The sequence below is a fragment of the Drosophila willistoni genome (assembly GCF_018902025.1).
Source record: "Drosophila willistoni isolate 14030-0811.24 chromosome XL unlocalized genomic scaffold, UCI_dwil_1.1 Seg141, whole genome shotgun sequence".
NCBI classification, from domain to species: Eukaryota; Metazoa; Arthropoda; class Insecta; order Diptera; family Drosophilidae; genus Drosophila; species Drosophila willistoni.
Window position 1 is genome coordinate 5,064,172 of NW_025814052.1, and position 25,257 is coordinate 5,089,428.

General features: G+C 37.9%; 1 protein-coding gene across 1 annotated transcript; it reads left to right on the top strand.

The window, feature by feature from the left end:
• The first annotated feature begins 4,422 nt into the window (after positions 1-4,422).
• On the top strand, positions 4,423-24,414 carry LOC6648927. Its single transcript, XM_047011148.1, has 14 exons — positions 4,423-5,535; positions 7,120-7,461; positions 12,187-12,792; positions 13,610-13,793; positions 14,449-14,631; positions 14,709-15,564; positions 15,631-16,010; positions 16,196-16,679; positions 16,752-17,090; positions 21,730-22,294; positions 22,665-23,070; positions 23,157-23,405; positions 23,550-23,746; positions 23,900-24,414. Exons 1-14 carry the CDS (start codon positions 4,475-4,477, stop codon positions 24,252-24,254), a joined length of 6,207 nt encoding a protein of 2,068 aa, XP_046867104.1. The 5' UTR covers positions 4,423-4,474; the 3' UTR covers positions 24,255-24,414.
• Positions 24,415-25,257: the final 843 nt, after the last annotated feature.

Genomic DNA, 25,257 nt, shown 5'->3' on the forward strand with positions numbered 1-25,257 from the left:
TGCAATTCACATGCAACTCACACTAACCTGTCACAATTCGCATCTTGCTTCACTTGCAACATGCATCACTCTTCTTGCCTCTTATCTCTGGCCAGTCAGTCAGTTAGTCACTTTGGTTAGACAAATGTTGGTTGTTAGCTTTGGCCAAAACGAATGTGAACGAATTGTGTTGTGTTTTGGTTGAAACTTACTTTCACAGACTGACTGAATGATTTTGAATAAATGAATGAGTGACTGAGGAATAAATAACAAATAAATGTCTGCATAATTTCTAAAATAAACTGAGCCAATTTAACTTCTTAAAATTTTGCTAATAATAGAAGAGAATTTCATTTCATTTCTTGTTGGCTTCTAATAGATTTTGGTTTTCTTTGTAGAAACGATTCTCTTGGCAGGTTCAAAAGTTTGAACTTTTGCTTTCTATTTTATCTATTAAATACATACATAGACTTGTGTGCGTGTGTGTGTGCGGAAAGTGAAAACTCCCCTCGATTTGAATTTGAATTGGCCAAACTCTGACAGAGATGAAAGATGTTAAAAGATGAAGGCTGTGCTTCAGTTCTATTTACCGTTAGACATCTGTATATATATGTTTATACATATCTCTTCACCACAAATGTTAGCGGTGTGTTCTGCTTTTGATAACTTAATAACAAAAACAAAAGCCAAATCAAAAAATAAACAATAAGTTGATGTTTAAGAAAAGTAAAAGTATTAAGTCTCAGTTAAGTGAGATAAAAGAAGTTAACAGAATGAAAGAAAGAGAGAAAGAGAGGGAAAGAGAGATAGAGGGGGGAGAGATCAGGCTAATCTAAAACTGAATTAAAATTAATTGTTACGTTTTTTTTTCATTTGTTACTAATGTCTGCACTCTACTCTCTGTAGTACTCATTCTTTGCTAATATTCAAGGAGCATTTCCTGATCCTTAGAGAAACATATATTCAAAAAATCCTTAAGATATGTAGGTATATTTGTTTTAAATAGTAAAAGTTAGAACCTACCAGATTTAAGCAGGGGCCCAAGTTTTTCCTTTTTTAAACTGTTGTCAGCTTAATTTAAATAGAATATATATCTTTTTGCCCTACACGCAAAAGTTCGGAGAAATATTACCGAAATCAATTTATATACAAGAATTTCTGAGACTTTAAAATTCAAAAGTATCAATTTTATAATAAATCAATTGTGTTTGGAGGTTTTAAAAAGGATTTTTGCACTCCAGTTTAGATAGATAAAATAAGAAGTTGACTGAGGTAAAATATGTTTTCCAGATTGTAAAGATTATAGTTTAAAAAGAAAACCAAGTAAAGATAAAGTTAACAAAGTTAAGATAATTTTAGAATTTGAAGTTTTTGTTAGCTAATTTAATGGGTTCCAACCGATTTTATTTTGATTTAATTTAAAATGTATTACAACTCTGAATATTATGTTATTTATTATAAAGTAAGAATAAATTATTAGTTAATGTTGCATAATCTCCCTGCCGGTTCAGTGGTTAAGGTTCTGTAGAACCTTAGAATCATGTTGACTTAACTCAAGCGTTGCGAATCTTTAAATTAAACACTCATTCAGACATAGAACAGGTAGGTTGTTGCTATTAGTTGTATCTGCAGGTAGTTCCACTCGCCCCCTCCCAAGTATGTTTCTTATAAACCTTTCTGTGAGTCATGCTCAAAGAGCGTAAAAAGTTGTCATGATTTCTGGTTCAATGGTGTTCAAAAACTCTGAATGTCACCGCCCGCATTTGCACAATTATTTATATATATATGTATGTATATATGTATGTATATTCAAGTTTGTTGGTATGAAACTTCCGCTCATTCTACCCCTGGCCTCCGCCCTGCGTTCCAGTACTTCCGCTTCAAGTGTCCTCAGCCTTGTGTTGTGCGATTTTCATTTTGTAATTTGTTTAAATCTTTTGCATAACCATTTATTGTTGTCTAACATCCAACGTTTGACCCAGAAAACCCAAACACAAAACCCAAAATAATAAAAAAAAAGAGAGAAGAAAACAGAAGTAAAGTGAGGAAAACTGAAAATAAAATGTCAAAGATGAAGTCCATTAAGCCCACAGGGGGACATCTGATGTTGACTTTCCGTTGACACTAGAGACCATGAATGATCTCTAGAAAGGCTAAATAAAACCACTCAATATATATATAATAAAAAACAAAACCATTGTATATATAACAGATCACATTATAATAGATATGTGTTTTGACTGCGACTGTCCCCCCTCTACTACTATCATAATAATAATCGTCAACGAAGTTGCTCTCATCCGCATTTCACGTTTTTCTTTTCAAATTCAAATGCGATCGTTGCGATCGTTTGCGATCATTCGAAGGTTACTGAAATCGCATATAATCTGACATACATTCCCACTGAAATCAATCATAAAGATATATATTGTTAATATACCTATATCTTTTCAATATCGCTTGACACCCTCAGGTGTTTTGCAAAAAATTACATTTTGTATTACCAAAAGTTAGATAAGTCCATAAGTCCCGTTCGAAAGAGAGATCAAAATTTCAGTGAGATCATTCTTTGACTAACATAAGATACGAAACAAAAAATTCGTCTTTAGTTAACTTTAAGCTAATTTCACTGCAGTTAAGGTTTGATCTTTCTTAAAGAGTTTTAACTAACATCAAAATATGTATAAAGAAAGACAACTATTCTGCACATTGTCCAGGACGGCTTTCTCATTAATTCTAGCCCTATTTATATAGGTTGAAGGTAGCTAAAATAGAAGTTAACGTGGTTTTATTTCAAGTTACAAGACCACTCTTTAATGGGAAACTTAGAAAGTTAATGAAAATCAGTGAAAAACTAACACATTTACAGATTCGCAAGTATACATTTTTTTTATTTTCTTTTTTTTTTAATTTTTATCAATTTCAAAACGATTCTAAAAAGTCAAACACTTGAATATTCGGAAAATTGAATTTCGATCTTATTTTTGATAAAAAAAAAATTATGAAAATTTGCAAAAACTTTAGGTTTCTAGATATGAATACAAATTGATGAAAATAAGGTTTATTGGAATATTTTGCCTTTTAAGTTTATTGGTTAAGACGACATTGAATCTAAGAGCATTAAAAAGAGATATCCTTTTCCAAAATCGGAACACTTTAGCAAAGTTACTGATGCGCCTCTTAATTTGGCAAATCTGTAACTTTGAAGAATATTCAGATTTTGTAAAATTAAATTTTTGTCAATTAAGCTCGTTTGCTTGCTGTTAGACTATATTTTGGTAAACGAATGAACAATAATTTACATATTTTTTTGCTTTGAAAGGCCGGGGCCCGTAAAACCGTGAAGTCCTTACCATCTACATATATGACCAATCTAGCTATATAGTCAATAGTAGGCTAATCTTTCACTGGGTTAGGTTGACCGAATTGGCTAATCGTTGATCCTTAAAGGGTAATATACAATATTTAGATTTGGTATTTAGTTTTAAGGTTCATTCTGCCTTCTGCAGAGAAATCCCCCCAAATAAAAAATGATTTGTTTATTGTTTAAAATTTCCCATGGCAACTGATGTAATGAACGAAATTAGCATTAATTCTAGATGACCATATTATATATATGTATGCCCATACTTATACGAATATGTAGTTATAAATATGTACATATGTATGTGTTTAGTTAGAGTACTGATCGACCCCGGCATTTTTGCTGCTGTTGACGCGTGCGCAACGAAGTGAAACATTTTGAAACGAGGCAGAGACTCCTCTGACAGAGAGTTTTGTGCCCTATGCCAGTCAGTTTGCAAGTGGCTGTTGTAGTAGTTGTTGTTGTTGTTGTTGTTGTTGTTGTTGGAGTTATTGTTTTGTGAAGTTGACATGGCAGTGAGCGTGAAAAAATAAATAAATAACAATAAAAATGCCAAGGGGATGGCTATAGCCATATAGGCTCCAGCTGCATCTGAAGCTGAGTGGGTCTTCAATGTTGAGCAAACAGACAGAGGCCCACTAACCCCCCTTCCCATAAACAAAAACGACTACTGAATGCCGAATGTGCGTTACCCTGTCATAATTCTACCAACTTGCTAACCGAGACAGAGATCTCGGCAGGTGGAAATGCCTAGTATACCCGTCTGCCCTTTTCATTGTGTTAGATAGAGAGACAGAGAGAGAGAGCATATTTAAAATAATATATAAACAAAAACACTCTTAATCATAGCAGTTGGCAGCGCAGTCAACGCAACAATTTTGTTAGTTTTGGCTGTTTTGTTATTATTATATTCGCTGTTTTTGCATAGAGTGGGGCCCTGCAAGTTGGATATTTTTTTGTTGTTTATATTTTTTTTTGGAGTCGGTGTTTGGATTTCGGCCAAACAACATTGGCACTCGACGGGGCGAACGGCGAACGGCGAAAACGGCCAAACGGAAACCGGAAAACGTTGGGAAAAAAAAAATTAAAAAGCAATCAAAAAAACTGTAAGAACTGGGAACTAGGGGGAACATGCCCAGCAGTGTCGGGAATTGGAATGGAAATGGAAATGCTAATGTTAGTAGTTCACCGGTCATTGTGTGGAACGGTGCTCAGTATACGGCAAGCAGCAAGGAGCTCGAACTTGAACTGTTGCGTCGCGAATACGGTCTAGATTCGCGTATGTTGGAGACGACTCTAGTGCCGCGCTATAAACGCCGCAAGCCATCAGCTAGTGCGCGTAATGAATACGTGAGGGGAGGGCATCTTCATCATCATTATCAGCAGGAGCAGGAGCAGCCAAAGCCATCTTCTGATTGGATATTACGTCAACAGGATCATCAGCAGATAATCAATCAAATCAATTTCCATCCCTGGCTGGGCGAACATAAATTTTCGCATTTCGATTTAGTGCCCTGGCGTCGCACTCGATCCGCTTTGGATTTAACATCAATTGCGGACTACAATAGCGCAGGGAATGGACCAAATGGTTCCGGGACAGGAGCATTAGCTGGAGGTGGTGATGCCAAATCGTTGCGGGGCCTGGAGAAATTGGAATTGCGTCATAATCGCCGTCGCTTGCAACGTGCTCGCTCCACACAGCAGGGTTTGCGGCGTTTGGTCCGAGTGCGTCTGATCTTCTCCATTGAGTTGAGGCACAAACGCATGGAGATTTTGCGCCAAAGTGCTCTACCCATGCGGGTATTCGAGCAGAGATTCGCCCTAAGTGAGACGGAAAGTGCTGCCTACGAGAGAGTGCTTAAAGATGCCAATGCAGGTGTTGAACAGCATGTGGGCTACTTTAGTAGGAGGCAGCAAAAGGAGCAGGAGCAGCCATACGTAGATGTTTTAGATAATGATGATGATCAGGATGATCTCAATGAGTTGGTAGTAGATTTTGCCAGCGAAACCGAAGATGGACCAGCAGAGCACGAAGACGAGCAGGAAGAAGAGGCTCAGTATGCCACCATTGCACAAAGGAAAACTAGTTCAATCAAAGACGAATCAAAAATTAAAGCAAAAGGAGATTCGGATATCCCGAAACAGGGTCAAGTGCCATGCATAAAGTGTCGCGATATTGCCATCAAATTGAGGTAAATTTCAAATCCATCGAGAAATGCAAGTTATGCAGATTATTTAACAAAATATTAAGCATTAGTTGGCTATGGACTTAATTTAATTAGAAAAAAGCCATCATAATTTCCTTCTCTTCTTGCTTTGTGCATTGTTTCCATGTCCCATCATCAAATTGCGCGCTCTGACCAACTGCCCTGCAATGTGTTGCCAAATTGTAATGAGTTTTATTTTCGTTTTTAATATTTTTACTTTTTTTTTTTGGGTTGGCACCTGCCGCCCTCTTTCTGGGTTGACACCTGCTATAAAGCGCCTCGTTTCCAACTAATTTCAAAACGTGTTGACGCAATAAACTTAAAGAAAGTGGATGGGTGCTTTCTTGGTTTGGTTTGTTGTCGGTTTTTTTTTTTTCTCAACTGGTAAAATGAGACAAAGTCTGCGGATTGAGCTGACTCTTTTATTTCATTTTGCTCTGCTTTCAATTAATTTGTTGCTGCTGCTGTTGTTTGGCAGCGGCAACTTTATGAGAGAAATAATATTATTGTTATAGTTTTATAATGTGGCTGATGATCATAATAATAATGATGATGATGATGATGTTGTTGATTGTGTTGTAGGTGAATCAGAAACATCAGTCTCTATTAGACTTGACCTGGTTTAGTGATTTGGAAAAGGGCAAATCATTTACTATAAAAATCCTCATATATCTCAAGTCATAAAACGTAAAGAAAATATTTTATTTAACGCATTGGTTAAAAGTAAGAATACAATTTTATATCCTTGCAAAAGGAGCCAATGCATCCAAAAATGTGTATACAATTCGCAAATGACTAGAATCAACAAAAATATTTATTTTAAAAAACGTTAACATTGCGAGTCTACATATGTCAATTTGTGGCTGATTTGCAAAATTTATGACTTAAATTCCTCTTAATTTGATTTAAAACCTGAAAAACTTATATTTCGCTCAATTTTTACCCATACATATGTGGTTTTTTTTTATAAACCCAAATGAAATTTTTAAAAATTCGGGTATTTAATACCATTTTAAATTGCGAAAAAATCAACATATTACTTTTTAAAATCGAATATAATAATATTATATAATATATATATACACATACATATGTATATGTTTGTTATTTTGCCCCTTACTCCTTCTTGTTGGTATTAAATTAAAGCGTTAAGTCCTTCCTTTGTGTTTGGTGCTTCTTTTTTAATTTTTAGTTATTTTATTTTGCCATTTAGTTGTATCATTTTTGCTCTTGTAATATTTAAGTTTTAACCTTACACGTTAAAATATAAAATTACTTGTAAATTTAATTTCTATAATTATTCAAAAACTTTATTAAAAAATGAACATATCCTGCAGCCGTTTTACCCTCACTGAGTAGCTCAGTGCTTTAAGTTTAAAGTTAATTTGATAAGCCCACACTTTGCGCTTTTTAATTTGCAACTTTCTTAGCAAGTTTGTGTCTTAAGTCTTTCGTTTGCAGAGACTTTGAAAAAGTATGCAACAGAAAATGTTGCCCATGCAGCTGAAAAGCCTGCTTTACTTTTTGCATTTCAATAATATTATCTCTTTTCTTTTCTTATCATTGCAGAACCATAAACGACTATGCCCTTAACTCAAATCTATCAGCACACAAACTGCAAGCAACAACAAAACTGAATAATAAACTGAATAGCAATCTAAACAGAATGCATGCCCATCAATTGGATTCATATTTAGCCCATGGAGGCGGTGGCATTGGCATCGGGGGCATGCACAATTTGTTGCCCAACATGAATATGAATCTAAATCCGAATCTGAGCCAAATGCATCATCCGGGTAATATTTCTGGCAGTGAAAGACCCAATGGAGGAGCATTGGCTCTACACTATGCTGCCGCACGTGGATGCCTCGATTGTGTCCAATTACTGGTTGCCGCATCCGTGGATATTTGGTGAGTGTGCCACAAAGCGACACCGTGTAGTATGTAGTACACACTTACCACATAAATATCTACTTGATTATCTATTAAAGTCAGGAGGTGAAAGCTTTGTTTTTGTTTTTGTATTATTTTTTTCGTTTTGCTTGTCGGTTCTTTATGTCCGAATCGAAGTGGTCTGATGCCATTTAAATAATGGCAATTCAAGTGATTTGTGTGGCTCATTTGCTTTAATTAATGTGGCACGCAATTAAATTCTACTATTTTGCTGCCAACTGTTATTCCATTTACAAACTCTAGCTACAGTAACTGGGTTAAATTCCTAATGTCACATTGGCCAAGGCAAGCCGGGCCAGCCAGGCCAACCAGAGTCGAGTCCCCCGCGACTTTGACCAAAAGCAAGCAGTTCTGCTCCTTCAGGTTTGTGCTATTCGCGTTTTGAAGTCAAAACCGGGCAAAAGATGTTTAGCCTTTGCAATAGGAAAAACCGTTGCAACTTGTTATTTTTTCTTTTTCTTTTTCTACCTTGTTTTTTTTATTTTTATTTTTGTACGTTGTTGTTGTTGTTTTAAATCGAATTGAATCAAAGTGGAGCAACAGCAGCAACACATGCACAGCTGACAGCTATACTAGAGAGTTTGGAGTCATATGTATTTACTTATACATATGTATACATCGATACAATGCTCTAGCTAGATCAATTGACATGACGACAAGTGGACAACAAGGACAAAAGACATCATACATAAGAAAGAACGAAGGTTAATCAAAGAGTTTAGAGAGTTTAGATTTACCACAATTTCTTCTGTGATATTTGACACCTGAAATATTATGATAACTCTATATAATAAGTTAATCCTCTTAGTCATAAGCAAGAGCCATTAGCCAAAAAGTAAATGTGGATACTTTTAGAATCAATGACCTTCAACTAGTAATAAAAAACATTAGCACACAATATTTTTCATTCAGCTTAAGGAATGATATTGAAAAAGCCTTGATTAACAAGTTTTGATATAAAAATCTAAACAGAATTTATACTTGAATGAAAATTAAATGATCTAAAAATGGATTTAACAATCTAATGTAATATTTACGTACATATATTTGATGATGATAGATTCTATGAATATGTAACAAATCTATCATCGGACAGAACAGACGACTAATTCTTAGAATAAACACTGTCTCAGGATAATTTGGAAAGAATAATATCATAACAATTAGTCAATAGAAAAATAATCTTAAATGTTTGTAAAGAATTGTCTGGAACTTCTTTTTCTCAGTCGAATCCTCGACATGTATTGATTACAAGTATTTATAAGAAGCCAATTGGATAATATTGTGTATATAAAAAGATGAGAGGTTCTAATTCTGTGTGTGTGTGTGTGTGTGTGTGTGTGTTAGCCAAGCTGGTTTACTTGATGTGGTTAGATGCTACCACCCAACAGTTCCAGCTTCAGCTCGATCTCCAGCTCCCACTTTGACTTCCACTTCGACTTGGTTTGTGTTGCTGCTGCTACTGATGATGATGATGATCGCGCCGAGTCTAAGACTGAGCCACTGAGGCTAAGACTGAGGTTGAGACTGTGGCTATTCGCGTTTGGCCAGTCGAAGCGAACGGTGCTTTCATCGTCATCGTCGTCATCGTTGTTGTGATTGTTGTTGTTGTCGTGGTCGTCAGCATTATATATATATTTTTTTTTTTTGTGTTACCGTTTTGACCATCCGTACTGATCGCTTAACCGTTACAACCAACCACAACAACAACAACAACACAAGCAACAACAACTGCAACATGCAGCCATAGACAAAAAATTTAAATTTGTTGTAATGCTTGTGTGTGTCTATGTGTGTGTGTGTGTGTGATATGTTTTAGTTTAGTTTAATGCTTAATGCAACAACCAATGGCTGGGCCATGCCCCATGCAATGCGTTGCTATGGTCAGCCAACAAAAGCAAACCAAATTTCGCGCTTCAAAGTGTTTCGAATGCAGTTAACGAATCGGAACGTGAATTAATTAACAGTTTCAGTGTACCAAAGAACTGCAAGCCACAAAAAAACAACAACAACAAAAAACAGTAGCAGCACCAACAACAACAACAACGACAACATCATAAAGAAAACCGCAACCATGAAAAGGTAGCAGCAGAAGCAGCAATATCCTCTTCTTCTCAGCCATGGCCACTCAGTTACAATTAATCAATTGGCCAAGCAACGATGGAGGATGCAAAAAATATATTCATCTAACAAAATATTTTTAATATTCACAAAATGTATAATATATTTTTTGCAAGTGATCAAAGTGTGTGTGTGTGTGTGTATGTGTGTGTCGTGTGTCGCCAGACCAAAAGAGCTTTTGTTTAAAAACAAATCTTGCAAACTAATTCAAAAACCCCAAAGCAAAGTCAAACAAACAGTCAAAAACATATGAATACAAAAAGATCTTGGACGAAGTTCAATTGGATAAACGGGATGCAAAAAACTTAAATCTTAATGTGAAGATTTTCATAGACTTGAGTACTAGAAAACATTATTATTTGTTTCGTATGACATGGATCCTATAGGTGGGATGTCATCGCACTAATCGATCGATCGTCTTAATGATCGTTGATCGTTCTCCTTCCGCCCACATTAAAAGAAACTGCGTTTTTGTCTTCTAATCGATTTGTAAACTATCGCATTTATCTAAACGACAGACGACAGTCGTCAGCCAGTCTGGCATTCAGTTATTTGTGTCATCTAGTTGAAGTTGCTTTCATTCTGTTGTCCCCCCCACATCCCTGCCCACTCAAGCAATCATTTCCACACGCAAATGTTCAATTAAACGCCAAACAGAGAGCAAAAAAAAAAAAAAATGAGAGAAGAAAAGAAAAGAAAACCAAGTAGATAGATAACTGTCAACTCGATTTATAACGAGACAAGCAAAATAGACATTAAATAAATTAAAAAATAATTATTTAATTGCAATAGAAATACAACGTCTATGTTCAATATAATTGTACTGGATTTTCACCTACAAAACGAAACAAAAAACTAGACTAAACGAAGCAGAAGGCAAGGAAGAAGAAAACTGACAGAAGAAAGCACCAAAATGATGATGAGATGATACAATAAAACTAAAAAAAAAAAAAAGTTGGACGAAAAAACATCTACAAGTTTAATTGGTTTACAATTCATTTCGAATGTGCGAGAAAAGCTGGAAAATGTGTAGCAACAACAACAGCAACACGTCACTGAAGACGGTAAAGAAAGCAACTAACTCTCCTGCTACCCCTACCCATTAGCTACTCCTCTTCATCAACATCATCATCATCATCATGATCATCTTCTGACGCTCTGTGCAATATCCATGAAGAAGTAGCTCATGTTAGCAGCCAGACCAAGACCAACTAGAGTGCCAGAGATACAACATTGAGTAGTACCAACAATAAACCAATCCAACGCCTTCGCCTCAGCATCAGTGCGGGCCATGGCGGAGGTAGAAAGCACAGTGGAACAAGAATACACATAAAAAAGAAAGAAGTTCCCTCTGTATAATTGACAGAAAATATATATTATTAGTCAGTTAGACTGTTAAATTCTCGTCCTTAAGAAATTTAGTTAAAGAATATGGCCTTAAACAGTTTTAGTTACCTGTTAAAGCATTTTAGCCATTGAAATTTATTTAGTTTAATTCAAATTTACAAAACGATTTCATTTCGTTTTGCACAGGGATCAATTCTTACGATATTTTTAATTCTATATAAGAATTATAATCTATTTTAATGAGGTATTCAATTGTGATAGTCGCTTTGACCTTGCTAATATACTTTGTACCACTGTGCAATGATTTTTGCCGGGGCAAAATGGGTAAACAAAATGTTGCCTAGACACATAGACTCAACTTAATGTTGGAGAGTTAAAGTTGGAGTCGCAGGCGTAACACAAAGAAATTTCTGCCTCTCCACCTTCTCACTATCCACCATCCACCATCCCACGTCGTACCCCTCTCCCCCTTCACTTGAATGCTTAGTTTCATTTCACCCACAAAAAAGATAGTAAACATTAAGTGTTTTTTGCCAGAAGTTTTGCACATTGGTTTTAATCGCAGTGCGGACACACTGAGCATCAGTTCGTTCAGACATTCAGAGCGAGTGACAAGCGAACGATATAACTTTCGATCTCGTTTTTGGGGCTATATGCATATATCTATCCGTATTTGAATATGCAAATGCAACGAGTCAAAGTCAAAGAGACGGAAGCCAATAAATGAAGTGAATTTTCTTTAACCAGTTTATGTTTTTTTTTTTTTTTGTATTTTTTGATGTTTTATCGTTTGGTTTTTGTCTGAGTTTTGCCCTTTTTAACGGTATTGAGAAAATTCAAGGTATATATTATTTTAGGTACCTATAAGCTAACCATAATAAAAGAAACCAGTTAATTCTAATGATTGTGTTGTGAGAGAGCAAAAGAAAAAGCGAAAGTGAAAAAAAGAAGAGGAAAACCGTTTTCATTTTGGGTAAGTGAGTAAGCAAAAAGAAAGAGCTAATGCCAGAGAAGCGCACCGAGAACTTGACTTGCACACACCTGGCACACACACACACACACTCACACACAGACACACTCACCCGGCCCAAACATCTATCAGTCCATCTGCCCATTATGCACTTATTAGATGGCACAATGATCGCTTTCCCATTGGATCTTTGGATCATTGACTATATTTAATATTGTGTGTATGTATGTACGTGTATCCTTTAGCTACTTTTCCACCATCAATGTCAAAAAAGGCCTTTTGGGCCGCATGACAACAAGTCTGACCTCATATCGTCGCAGTAAACAGAAAAGTAAATCGAACAATGACATTCATACCATCATTGCCACAGAGGTAACGGCCATATTGAGTAGCAGCAATATCAATAGTAATTACAATAGCTCCAAGGACAGTGAGCAACATCATCTTAATCATCTATCGGAGATACGTAAGCAACAGGCAATAGATTCTAGGGCAGCAGGCAACGACGCTGACGAAGACACAGCTGACGACGACGACGACGATCAGGACGAAGAAGAGCAAGAGGAGGAAGACGAAGACAAAGAAGGACAATCTTTGGCGGAGAAACCTCTAAGAAAGGAGCAAAACCAATTGAGTGATCTTATGATGATGGACACACATCAGCAGCATCAACAGCAGAAGCAACAACAGCATCTACATCAACTAAGAAAAACATCAGGCGATAATAAATTGCGGCATCTCAACGATGATGAGGCTGATTCGAATGATGATGAGGCCTCGGCCATGCCCTTGATGACTGGCGGCCAGGGTCAAGGCCGCAAGGAACAAAACAATCGACGCAGTGTCGTCAGGTGTGAAAATTGTACACAAACTTAAAAACTTAAGACCTAGCACTATATTCAGTTCAACATCTGAGGCAGACTATCTTTCTTTAATTGGGAATAGTACTTATGTATATCCCAATATTGTTAAACTTTTATAAAATTTAAATCTAAAAATTAAAATCAAATTCTAATACCTTATGTAATGGCAATTTAATATTCCGAAACTTAATTTAGAAATTCTACAAGTGAAACATGAAGGAGGAATTATCAAACTTTGTTTTGTGTATGCTGTTCTTACATTTCTTTGGTTGCTTTAACTAGGTGTAATTCTCAAGTGGTTTTGGCATTAGTGACAGAACTTGGCAATTCTCCAAGCAAAGCGTAGTTGAAGTCCACTCATTTAAAATCTTGTGAAGGCGTCATAATGATTCAAATAACTCGATCAAATTGTATGACGATCACACAATTAAGCGATCCATTATACTACACTGAAGATTGGGATAGAAAAAATTACCGCTAGATGGAAAGCTGATAGCCCAGACAAATCTTCAATCAATGCTGTCAGATGATACAGAAGATACATACATAGGAGGAGAGATACTTAGATAGCATAGGGAGGGGAAAGAGTAAATTAGTATAGTTTTTCCTCTGTCAACAATAAGAGGGCATAATATTTCGCAGAGAAGAAAGAAAAAAAAATAAAAGTAAGATACATTTTTCTTCTCGTAAAATGCAAAGAAACATCGAGTATAATCGAAGTTAATTATTTAAATTATTCTCCTATACTTAATTGGCTCTAAAATATATATATATTTCGTTTTTCTTTTTTTTTCTCCCTCACCAGCGCCAATACGCAAATGGACAATGATGTGACGCCAGTGTATTTGGCCGCACAGGAGGGCCACTTGGAGGTGCTTAAATTTCTGGTGCTTGAAGCTGGCGGTTCGCTTTATGTGCGAGCACGCGACGGCATGGCACCGATCCATGCCGCTTCACAAATGGGCTGCTTGGATTGCCTCAAATGGATGGTAAGAAACAAACAGCAAAAATAAAAAAAAAACCAAAAAAAAAGACCAAATACAATCGCGTCTTAAAACTTGGCTCTAGTTAACTTTGGCACATACAATAACACAGCACACAATTAATGTGTAGCACCAAAAACTGGATTCAGTTGCCACATCTTCTAGTATTAACTATTTTGGCCAACATCTTGCCACTAACTAACGGCATATCGAAGCTTGAAAGATTCTTCGTCTGCTTGGACAAATTTCCCAACCAGTTTGTTTCTTTTTTTGTCGCCTGGCCTGTACACTTAATCAATTTGCATTAACTCTATATCTTTTCTCCTCTCTCTCTCTCTGGCTCTCTTTCTGTGTGTCTGTCTCGTTTTCTTTCTGTTACTTTTCTATATGTCTTGTGGCTGATTCTTTGCTTGGTTCTGGTGATTTTTCAAGATCAAACAGCTAAACAAGTAGTGGAAAATCACCTTTCTAAATTGAACTAAATAGTTGAATGAAAAACCACTTTCCACACATAAATGACAGTAACAGTTAGAGGACAAAAGAGACAGCGATGACAGCTATAGAGAAAAAGAGAGAGACAGAGAGAGGGAGCGAGAGAAGAGGGGGATAGAGTATCCTTGCTTCAGTTTTTCTTTATCCTCTTCTCATCTCACTTGGACAGGTGCAAGATCAGGGCGTTGATCCCAATTTGCGTGATGGTGATGGTGCCACGCCCCTACATTTTGCTGCCTCACGTGGCCATTTATCAGTGGTTCGTTGGCTATTGAATCACGGTGCCAAATTATCGTTAGACAAATATGGCAAATCGCCAATTAACGATGCCGCCGAGAATCAACAGGTTGAGGTAAGTCGTTGAGTGAATGTTTATTTGTAGCTCTTTGCGTTGATAATCCAAATTCGATTTGTATCTCTCCATGTTAGTGTCTTAATGTGTTAGTTCAGCATGGCACTACGATGGATTATAACACGAAGACCAGCTCACAGCAGCAGCAACAACAACAACGTCACAAATCGCAACAACAATTGCATCAGCAACAGAGCAGCAGTTGCAACTCGAACTCAAATTCTTCGAAACAAACTAGCCGCAGTAATACCATCAAATCGAAATCCTCATCGACTTTAAGTTCCGATGTGGAACCATTCTATTTGCATCCGCCAGCAGTTACATCTACAAATCCTGGAAGTGGAATTCCAGGTGGAATTGGTATAAGTCGTAAGAACAGCGATGCCTTGTATTCCCATCAATCGCGCAGCTCTTCGGAGAAACTTTATAATGGTTCATTGAATGGAGCATCCGGAGTTGGAGGCAATGCATCAACTGGTGGTGGTGGAGGTGGTGGGGGTGGTGCTCTCTTGCCGAACGATGGACTTTATGTGAATCCCATGCGGAATGGCGGCTTGTATGCGACTCCCTCGCCAAATGGCAGCATATCGGGTGAATCGTTTTTCCTACACGATCCACAGGAGATCATATATAATCGTGTGCGTGATCTATTTGTCGATTCCGATTGCAGCAGCAGTGTGAAGCAGCAGCACCAGCAGCAGCATCATCATCAGAAGCAACAGCATCATCATCATCAAATGCAAACAAAGGCCGCTGGCAATGCATTGACCATACAGGCCGATGTTCATTCCAGTTCAAGCGGAGCTGGCAGTGGCTCCGATGAATCTGTATCAATTTCATCTAGCTTCAATTCGCCCAAGAGTCACAATCACAATAATCACAGTAATCATCATAATCATAATCATGCTCAGTTGCGTAGTCAGAGTTTTAATCGTCATAATAGCAATAGCAATATTAGCCACATTAACAACAACAATAGCAACGCCACCAACAACAACAACAACAACAACAACAGCAATAAGAACAACAATTATAAACAACATAGAAGCAACAATCAGAATGGCAATGCCAATATCAGCAGCAACGGCGGCGGTGGCGGCGATCATGACTATGAGGATATATATCTAGTGCGTGAAGAATCTCGTAAGCAACATCAGCAGCAGCAGCAACAGCAGCAGCAACAACATCAGCAGCAGCAGCAACATCAGCAGCAGCACCAGCAACAACAACATCTGCAACAGCAACAACAACAACATATGCAGCTGCAACATAAATATAATGTGGGTCGCTCTCGTTCTCGTGATAGTGGCTCACATTCCCGATCGGCCAGTGCCAGTTCAACCCGCAGCACCGACATTGTCTTGCAGTATACCAATCATGTAAGTATGCAGTTAAGCCAGCGCTAGGCTTAAGGGTGATATGAGGGAAATCTCTCCCCTAAAAGTATGTGATAAACAATTGACTATAAACTAAACACTACATAGTCTAAACAATTGAAAGCCGTCTATATTCAAATTTATCATCAAATTTATAATTCTTGGTTCTTTTTTTCCCCCCCTACTAGCATCTAAACAATAAACGGAACAACAGCAATAATTCTGTTGCCAATCAGAACAACAACAACAATAATAACAATAACAATAATAATAGTCTGCTCAATCGTAATAAGTCACATTCAATGATCGGTTTACATAGCAGCAAATATGAATCGAGCATTAAGGATAACTACAGCACAAAGAACGTGAATCTAAAGAATCAATTACTTAATGGTGGGATTAAGAGCGATACATACGAGAGTGTTTGCCCGCCGGAAGATGTGGCCGAGCGTACCAAACAGACGCACAAGAACTCCATGATCCGTAATAATCTGACAGAATCGTCATCAGCAATGGGCAGCACCAGCAACAGCAACAATATTATCAGCAGCAACAGCAACAGCAACATCAACAACATTACCAATAACGGCAACAGCAATCAAAACAACAATAATAATGGTAGAAATCTGAAACGCGTTTCCTCGGCGCCGCCTATGCAAAATGTTGCACTAGGTAAGTTAAACAATTGTATGCCCAAATGTAAATAATGAAATTCTAATTATTCACCAATTGTTTCGTTCTTAGTTAATGGACCGCCGCCTCCGCCATTGCCGCCGCCGTTGAGGGCACCGACCCAGCACCAACAACAGCAACAACAGCAGCACCGCAACAACAATTTGAATGCCGAACATGCAAACAACAATAATAATATTTACAAGAAAAATGTATTCACCGGGCCCCCACCAATCAATGGAGCTGGCCCCGGAGCTGGCAGTGCGGCTGTTCCAGCCCAAACGCAACATCATTCAGAATCCAATGATGCTGTCGATTCGGACTCTGGCCTGGAAGTGATTGAGGAGCCAAGTCTGCGTCCCTCGGAATTGGTACGAGGCAATCACAATCGCACCATGTCCACAATATCAGGTAAGATTCCATAACATTTACTTCTATTTACTATTGAAACCAAAACAAAATAAGAATATCTTACGAATATCTTGCGAATTCAATCAATTTAAAAATTTTAATTTGGAAAGATTTTTAAAAAGTTGTCAAACTTGCACCTTTGAGCAGTGAGTTCGAGAATTTACTAAATACTTAAATACTTGAAATCTAGAAGTCCGTTTCGATAATGTCAAACACACGTTTCTCCAGTCTATTGATCATACTACCTTCGACTTTTCACATCAGTTGTAAATTTTGTTTGATATTAGGTAGTTTCTATCGAATTTAGTTTATTTCAGTTTTTACCCAAAACAGGGCCGGTAGCAAAAAAAAAACAAAAGAAATTTACATTAATGAATTTTTAGTATATTTTAATAAGAAATTTTGGTCTTAAAATTGAACAAAACAAAATTTTCCAAATTCCTACAAAAACAATCTAAAACCAAAGCAAAAAGGCTTTAAAAATGAGAACCATGAGCAAGAAGACTGAATCCCGACGTCCATCAGTGCAACTGGGAGCCAGAAAATCCTCCGGAAGTGATGAACCAACAGTTAAACAGAGTGATGTCAAGATCCAGCATCAAGTGCAGAAGCCAAAGCCAATGCCAAAGCCAAAACCGAAAGCAAAGCCGAACCCAAAGCCAAAGCAGGAGGAAGCCAACCCAACGGATATGTCCATCAAGGATAAATATATTATTTATAGTGCTGGCAATGCCACGCTATTCCTAGATTCCCTTGATCCCGCACTGGCGACTCCCAATGAGCTAGAGCTATTGGATCGCCATTTGACTGATGTTAAAACTGTAATTCCACCAGTTGAATCATTATGGCCGAATCCCTCAATCATAACCATGGGAATGGGCGTTCAATCCGAACGCCCCACAACCAGTTCACCGGTAGTCAAGTCGGTGAAATCGAAATTGAAGACACCGGTGAAACGCATGAAATCGAAAACCGTGGCCCCAACTCCAGATGCAGTGCGAACGACAGCCGCTACAAGAACCAAAACCACTTCCAAAACCACGGCTGTAACCAATGAAAATGGTCGTGGACGATCATCGATGACAACTCCAAGTGCAATGCCAAAGACTTTAGCCACAAGAACTACCAAAATCACGGCTGTAACCAGTGAAAATGGTCGTGGACGATCGTCGATGACAACTCCAAGTGCAGCTACAAGAACTACCAAAACAACGGCTGTAACAAGCGAAAATGGTCTTTGGCGATCATCGATGGGATCGACCAGAACTGCTGTGCGCAGTACCAAAAAGCTGGTGACCAAAAAGGTTACACACAACTCCCAGTAACAGCAACAGCGATTCAAATTCAAGATATTCAAAAGGTCTTTGACTTGGAGGAGGTGGAGGACTGGGAGGAGTCGGAAGATGCAGCCGCTTGTGACTACTTACATATATCTATTGATTGATCAATTAGGAGAAAATTTTGTTAAAACCCCATACTTATTTTGTGAGAAGAAAGCAACACAGAAAAAGCGAATCGGGGAGTGGGAGAGTCATTTCCCTTAAAAAAAACTATCCCACAATAAACTCTACGCGTAATTTACAAATGTTTCGCGATATATTTGACATTTTTCGTTGCCATGATTTATTTTTTTTCATTTATAATTGCCCATTATTGTATAGCAAATGAGACAGACGGAGAAATGGCCAGAATGGTCACTCAACGTGTTGCGTTCACACGATAAACTAGTTGAGATTTAGGTGGGGAAGGGGGGAACTTCGTGGAAAATGTAGTTGCATTCAAGGGGAAAAACAAAGCAGGGAAGTTGTAATGAAAATAATTTGAGACTACCGTCTATATAGATATAGAGAAATGGCAATATGTGCATATAGCCAACCAAATGATACTCTCTCTATGATTTGAAATTTTGGCACATTTTCATTGCCTATCTTTTGGTGTCATTTAAAATTGACTGGATTATTAGGCAATATTTTATTTTTTTTACAAGAAAATGCACTATTTGTGAGATTAAAATTGTTAAAAACGGCACATTTAAAAACAAAGTTCATATCTTTAGTAAAAATTCCATTTAAATAATCTCCATCTGACTTGTGTTTGCCTTGACAACATTTCAAAAACCTTTTTGGCCGAATTCAAAAGCCAAATTAAAGGAAAGCAAGGATAAAAGTTAAAAGAAACGTAGAGAAGTGTTAATCAGTGATTACAAGTTTATTATAGTGTATATAACTATGATTTCAAAACCTCTGAAATTGCAATAAATCCTCATAGTGTATTTAATGTAGATATAGGATTTTCTCCCTCGTCGTATAGGCCATGATTTTTGAGGAAGCAATTGCCATAGACCCATAAATGTCCCACACATTTCACCATAATTGGCCTTACCCCAACCTGTTGCACCCGCACTTGCAATGCTGCAACCAAAAAAAGACTTTTACCAATGAAAGTGAACGTGTTTTAGAGGTAGAGAAAGAGAGAGAGAGAGAGAGAGACGCCTAAGGCCAAGTCAACAAGTCGTTGTCGAATGGTTGATGGTTCGTCTTGGGTGAACAACTTTGGCAATAGCTTGAACTCACTTCAGGCTGCCAACAGCATTCGGCCGGATAACATCGTACAATTCCACGCACTCTACCACCGGCAAAGCGTCTTTTGATTTTCCGTTTTCTGCCTATTTGTTTTTCCAAGAATGTAATTTATATACAAATCAGAAGAAACAACAAAATAAGAAACACTAAAATGTTGGGATCGGTGAAGATACATAAAAGTTCGCGTCGCAATTATTTCACTCTTAGTTTTCAACGTTTCGACATATTTCGGTGTAAGTGCTTTCTATAAGTTTTCTGAATTACTTTTTTTTTGTTTGCTATGGCAAAGTGAACTAGTGAATCAATTGGAAAAATAATAAGAAGGGATCCCAGAAAGAATCCCACATTAAATATTGACTGATTGAATATCGAAATTATTGAAATGTTATTAGCCCGGTTTACAACGCTTACAAAGGAATTTAAAAATTTTTGGATTACAACTTGAATATAAATTATCCTAAGATTTCTATGCCAAAGTTTCGAAATTTGAATATTATTAAATATAAAATACAATCAATGCATATCCCAATAATTGAACAAAAGGGATGATTACATCTTGATAGCGGTCGGTCCACTTCATTTGAATTGAATTGGACTATGCAAAAGTCACAGACAACGGCAATGACCTTGCTGACAATATGAACTCATAAAACAAAATAGTGACAAGCAAAAAAAAAAAAAATGGGTGGGGAGTAGGGGGGAATTGCGAAAATTGAAAAATGAAAAGAGACCGAACCACATTTCCAATTTCACCATCGTGGAGCAGACAGCTCAAACCACTTTGTTCAATTCAATTGATAGATAAAACAAACAAAAACAAAAACGTATATAGAGACATGTTGTTGGGACATCTTGCCAAAAACCAATGCACAATTCAAACTGGCTCGACTTGATTCCTGGGGGATGGGATGAGATGGAATGGAAGGGGAAGGCTGGCAGAGAGTTACACTACGTAACAAGTTATGAGCCGCTGAGGAAGCAACGTGAAAGTTTGAGGCGAGGATACGCACCACAATCATGTTTGGACCAATTAACTTTTTGCACATTGTTTCACATAAATGAGAAGTGAGATGACAACTATCACGAGATGCAACTACAGTGGAACTTAACTATAATGCATTGGCAGGGGATCAGCAATAACTGATAAACTATACAGTGTCGTATAGTAGGATTAGCAAATGCTACGGTCCGGGCCCCGCGTATGGTACAAGATTTCTGATCATTGAAAAGTTGGTTCATTGTTCTTTTATTAAGCAAAATACAGTCTGAGAAAATGAGGTAAATTGAAGAACCTTAAAACAGCGAACTTCAAGCGAAGCTCTACTGTATAACGAATATGGCATAATTGCCATCGTTTAATTATCAACTTAGCATTGAAGCAAAAAGTTTCGTTAGGAAAGGACATGCAAACCATTCCTAAGCAGGGTTGTACTAAAAAGAGAACCAGATATGATTTATATTTTCGAAAAGGTCATTTAGAAGATCTACTTATAGTCAAATGTTAAGGAAAAGTAAATCCATGAACTAAAGGTTCACTCTCTAGGGGAAACCTTCTTTTCGCTAGATGAACATTCAAGCGGGTTTAGAAGACAAGCTCCTCCAAGAAAGAGTGTGAAAACTATGAACTGCAACTCCTATATACATAGTTTACATATATATATATATATATATATATATATATATACGATATGATTTATACTTTGCTTAAGGAATTGCAATAACATTTGAACTGCCTCTAGTTTGATTTATTTGGCAAGCTTTTGGCTTGCATATTGTAGGATAGGTTCATTGTCGGTTTTTTGTGAGTTGAGATCTTCCCGTTACTTTCTGCCTACTTTTGTTTTTTTTTTTTTTTGTTCGCTGGAGATTAAATTAATTTAATTTATTTGTCTGGTGGCTGGTGAAAGGCGGCTCAACGCTGCATACGCAATGAGATACATACTTAACCGATGCTCAAGTTAGCATGACCAAATGAAGATGGGGCCATTGGCGGAGATGCTGCTAACCCAGAAAGAAAAAAAAAGCACTCCTAACTGATGAATTTTGTTCAATTTCAGCGAACAAGAAAGCCAAGCTACTTAATGGTAATCCAGGTGGTGGTGCAGCTGCAGTGCCACCCAATCAAGCGGTCAATGATGCCGCTGCCCCTGGCAGTGGCACTGGAGCAGGAGGAGGTCGTATGGGTGGTCATGGTGGCAATAGCCTTTATGGCTATACCCAAGATGGATCCAAGCAATTGCAGCAACAACATCAGCAGCAGCAGCAGCAGCAACAGGTCATGTCACCCTATCATCCGCATCAGCCATCGAATTCACAATATAACCCAAGTATTTATAATGGAATGGGCTCTTCGGCCGAAGATCACTATGAATTGCAGCAATCGCAATATTCTGGCGGTATTTATGGCATGGCCGAGGCTGGATCGAATGTTGGTGCGGCGGGTAACGGGGTAACGGGTGTTGGCCGTTCCGGTGGTCCGAATTTGGTCAACAAGCAGTTGGTGCTGCCATTTGTGCCGCCCAGTTTTCCCAATAAATCACAAGATGGCGTCACGCATCTAATCAAGCCGTCCGAATATCTAAAGAGCATAAGCGATAAGCGTTCGTGTCCATCATCGGCGCGGTAAGTAATAATAGTCCCCCCACTCCATTCAAAACACATCACGTGCTAGTAATTACTAGATGAACAAGTACAGTTGCCTCGCCTCAATTAAGTTGCTGCAAAAGATGCAATTAGCAGCTAGACAGACATCCGCTCAAGAGTGCATGAAATTTTATGCGTGCTCCGTTTCGTGCTCATCATGCCATGGCGCATCCATCCTAAAACTCAGTTGGCCACACATCTCGACTCTGCACCTGGCTATGTCTGGCTAGCTCTAGAGCTCAGTTGCAAACCAACGATGATACTGCGCACACGCCATCCCTGGCGCAGGTCCGCACCCGATTCCTCCCAATATTTATTTAACTCATTTTATATTTCTTCTTGCACACAGCTCCACAGATACGGAGGACTATATGCAAATACAGATTGCCAACCAGCAGCAACACAATCATCTTCATCTGCATCATAATCAGCAGCAGCAACAGCAGCAGCAACATCATCATCACCAGCAACAGCAACAGCAACAACATGCCATGGCGATGGGTGAACAGCCTCCGTTGCCACCGCCCCCGCCTCCCTTGCCGCATATGATGGGACCACCCATACCCATGATGCCCATGGGCATGGGCATGGGCATGATGTCAGTCAATGGCAATGATCCTAGCACAGCGACATCCAAGTCGCATAAGACTAAGAAACCGCATGGAGGAGTGACTCCCACTAGCCAGGATACAGCCACACGTAAACAGCATCAACCATTGTCGGCCATTTCTATACAGGATTTGAACAGTGTACAGGTAAATGAGCCATTGGCAATTGTAAACTCAAATGAAATGAGTTTGAATTAACCATCTGTCCCTGTCTATCTACTCCTTTTTATTAGCTTCGACGCACGGACACGCAAAAGGTACCGAAACCATATCAAATGCCGGCCCGTAGTCTAAGCATGCAGTGTCTAACCTCAAGCACGGATACATATTTAAAGACTGATCTTATAGCCGAGCTAAAGATCTCCAAGGATATACCGGGCATTAAGAAAATGAAGGTGGAACAACAGATGGCCAATCGAATGGATTCGGAACATTATATGGAAATAACAAAGCAATTTACGGCCAATAACTATGTGGATCAGGTGAGGCATCAAAAGAGTCAGAGTGTCAACGAGTCAATAGTGTCAAATGGAGTTATTTGGTGTGGAATTCGGGTATTGGTTCGGGTATTGGTGCATAAAGGAAGTATCAATTCATCATCTTCTATTTTCAAGATCTACTTACAGATACCAGAAAAGGATCAGGCCGGTAATGCCATACCCGATTGGAAGCGTCAAATGATGGCCAAGAAGGCTGCTGAACGGGCCAAAAAGGATTTCGAGGAGCGTATGGCCCAAGAGGCAGAGTCACGACGACTTTCCCAGATACCACAATGGAAGCGTGATTTGTTGGCACGTCGTGAGGAGACTGAAAATAAGCTGAAGTAAGTTTTGTCCCCAGCACTCAATGATGATGATGGTGAAGATGAAGATGATGATGATGATGATGATGTGGAAGAGATTGAGGAGAAAGTGTGTGGAATTGTTATTGTTGTTGTTAGAGAGCACTTCTCTGACCGCAATGTGCCATTTTCCAGAGCGGCCATCTACACGCCCAAGGTGGAGGAGAACAATCGCGTGGCGGATACCTGGCGACTGAAGAATCGCGCCATGTCCATTGACAATATCAACATAAATCTGGCCGGCATGGAGCAGCATTATCAACAGCTTCAACATCCCCCAAATGTCCCGCTTGGCAATAAGGAGAATCACTACAATGGTGAGCCGCATCCAGGTGAATCCGATGCGGAAACCCTACCCCTGCCAGATATGGAAGGGACAAAGCCGACCAACCACATCGAACCGGAGGAACAGGAGGAAGACGATCGTGAGAATATCATACCATGGCGTGCCCAATTGCGTAAAACGAATAGTCGTCTAAGTTTGATTTAAATTCTAACCCCCCTCTCGACCCCCTTGCCAACACGGGTGGGGTTCAATTAAGTCGTCTATAGTGCATTTTTTTTTTGTTTTTCTTCTGTTCGTCAACATAACAAATGTGCAATTATAATATTATATTCATATATACGATACGATTCTTAAGAGCTTTAGACCCAAAAAAAAAAAAAAAAATCAAACGAAAGGAAATTGAAATTTATATAATGTATGAGATCATATATATATATATACATATATATATATACATATATATATAATTGTTATTCCTATAAAGTGCCGAACGATAAATATTTGGTATCAAAATTTGGTGTTGTATTCTCTGTTCTATTTTAATGAAATTTTTTTTTTGTTTTTTTTTTCTTAATTTAAAATTACGAATATTTTTTTTATTGTTATTTGTTTTTATACTTGGCTCAATCAATATTATATATAAAACATATATATAAATAAATATATATATATACATACATATATGCAAACATAATAAATAACTAAAGATAATGAATCGTTTTTTTATTTTTCGTTTTCCTGTAGTTTTCTTTTTGAAGAACTCGCAGGTGGCCAATCGAAAGTACTTTATATACAAAAATAGATCTATTTAAATACAAAGGTCTTAAATAAAAGATTGCGATTAAGAGTTTGAAGTTTCCAAAATGGATGCACTTGTTGTGCATATGAATGAACGAGTTAATAGTTTACAAATAAGTTAATGCCCATTATTAACAATGTTGTTGAAAAATCCCAAATCGATTATTATTTTAAGTGGTATGAATTATAACCAGATGTAATAATCAATAGTTGCAAGAGCAAATAAGTGAGAAAATGTAATTCTAAACCAGTTTTGGCTTTGAATATGTAGAGTCTTTAGCAAAGTAGGCTGATCCGTTCTGTGCTGTAGTTCTTGACGACTACCAGGTTGTAAGATTTAGTACCAGGTTTAATAAATCTGCCTTATTTGATTCATTACTCATTCAATTCATTTGAATTTAATGAATGA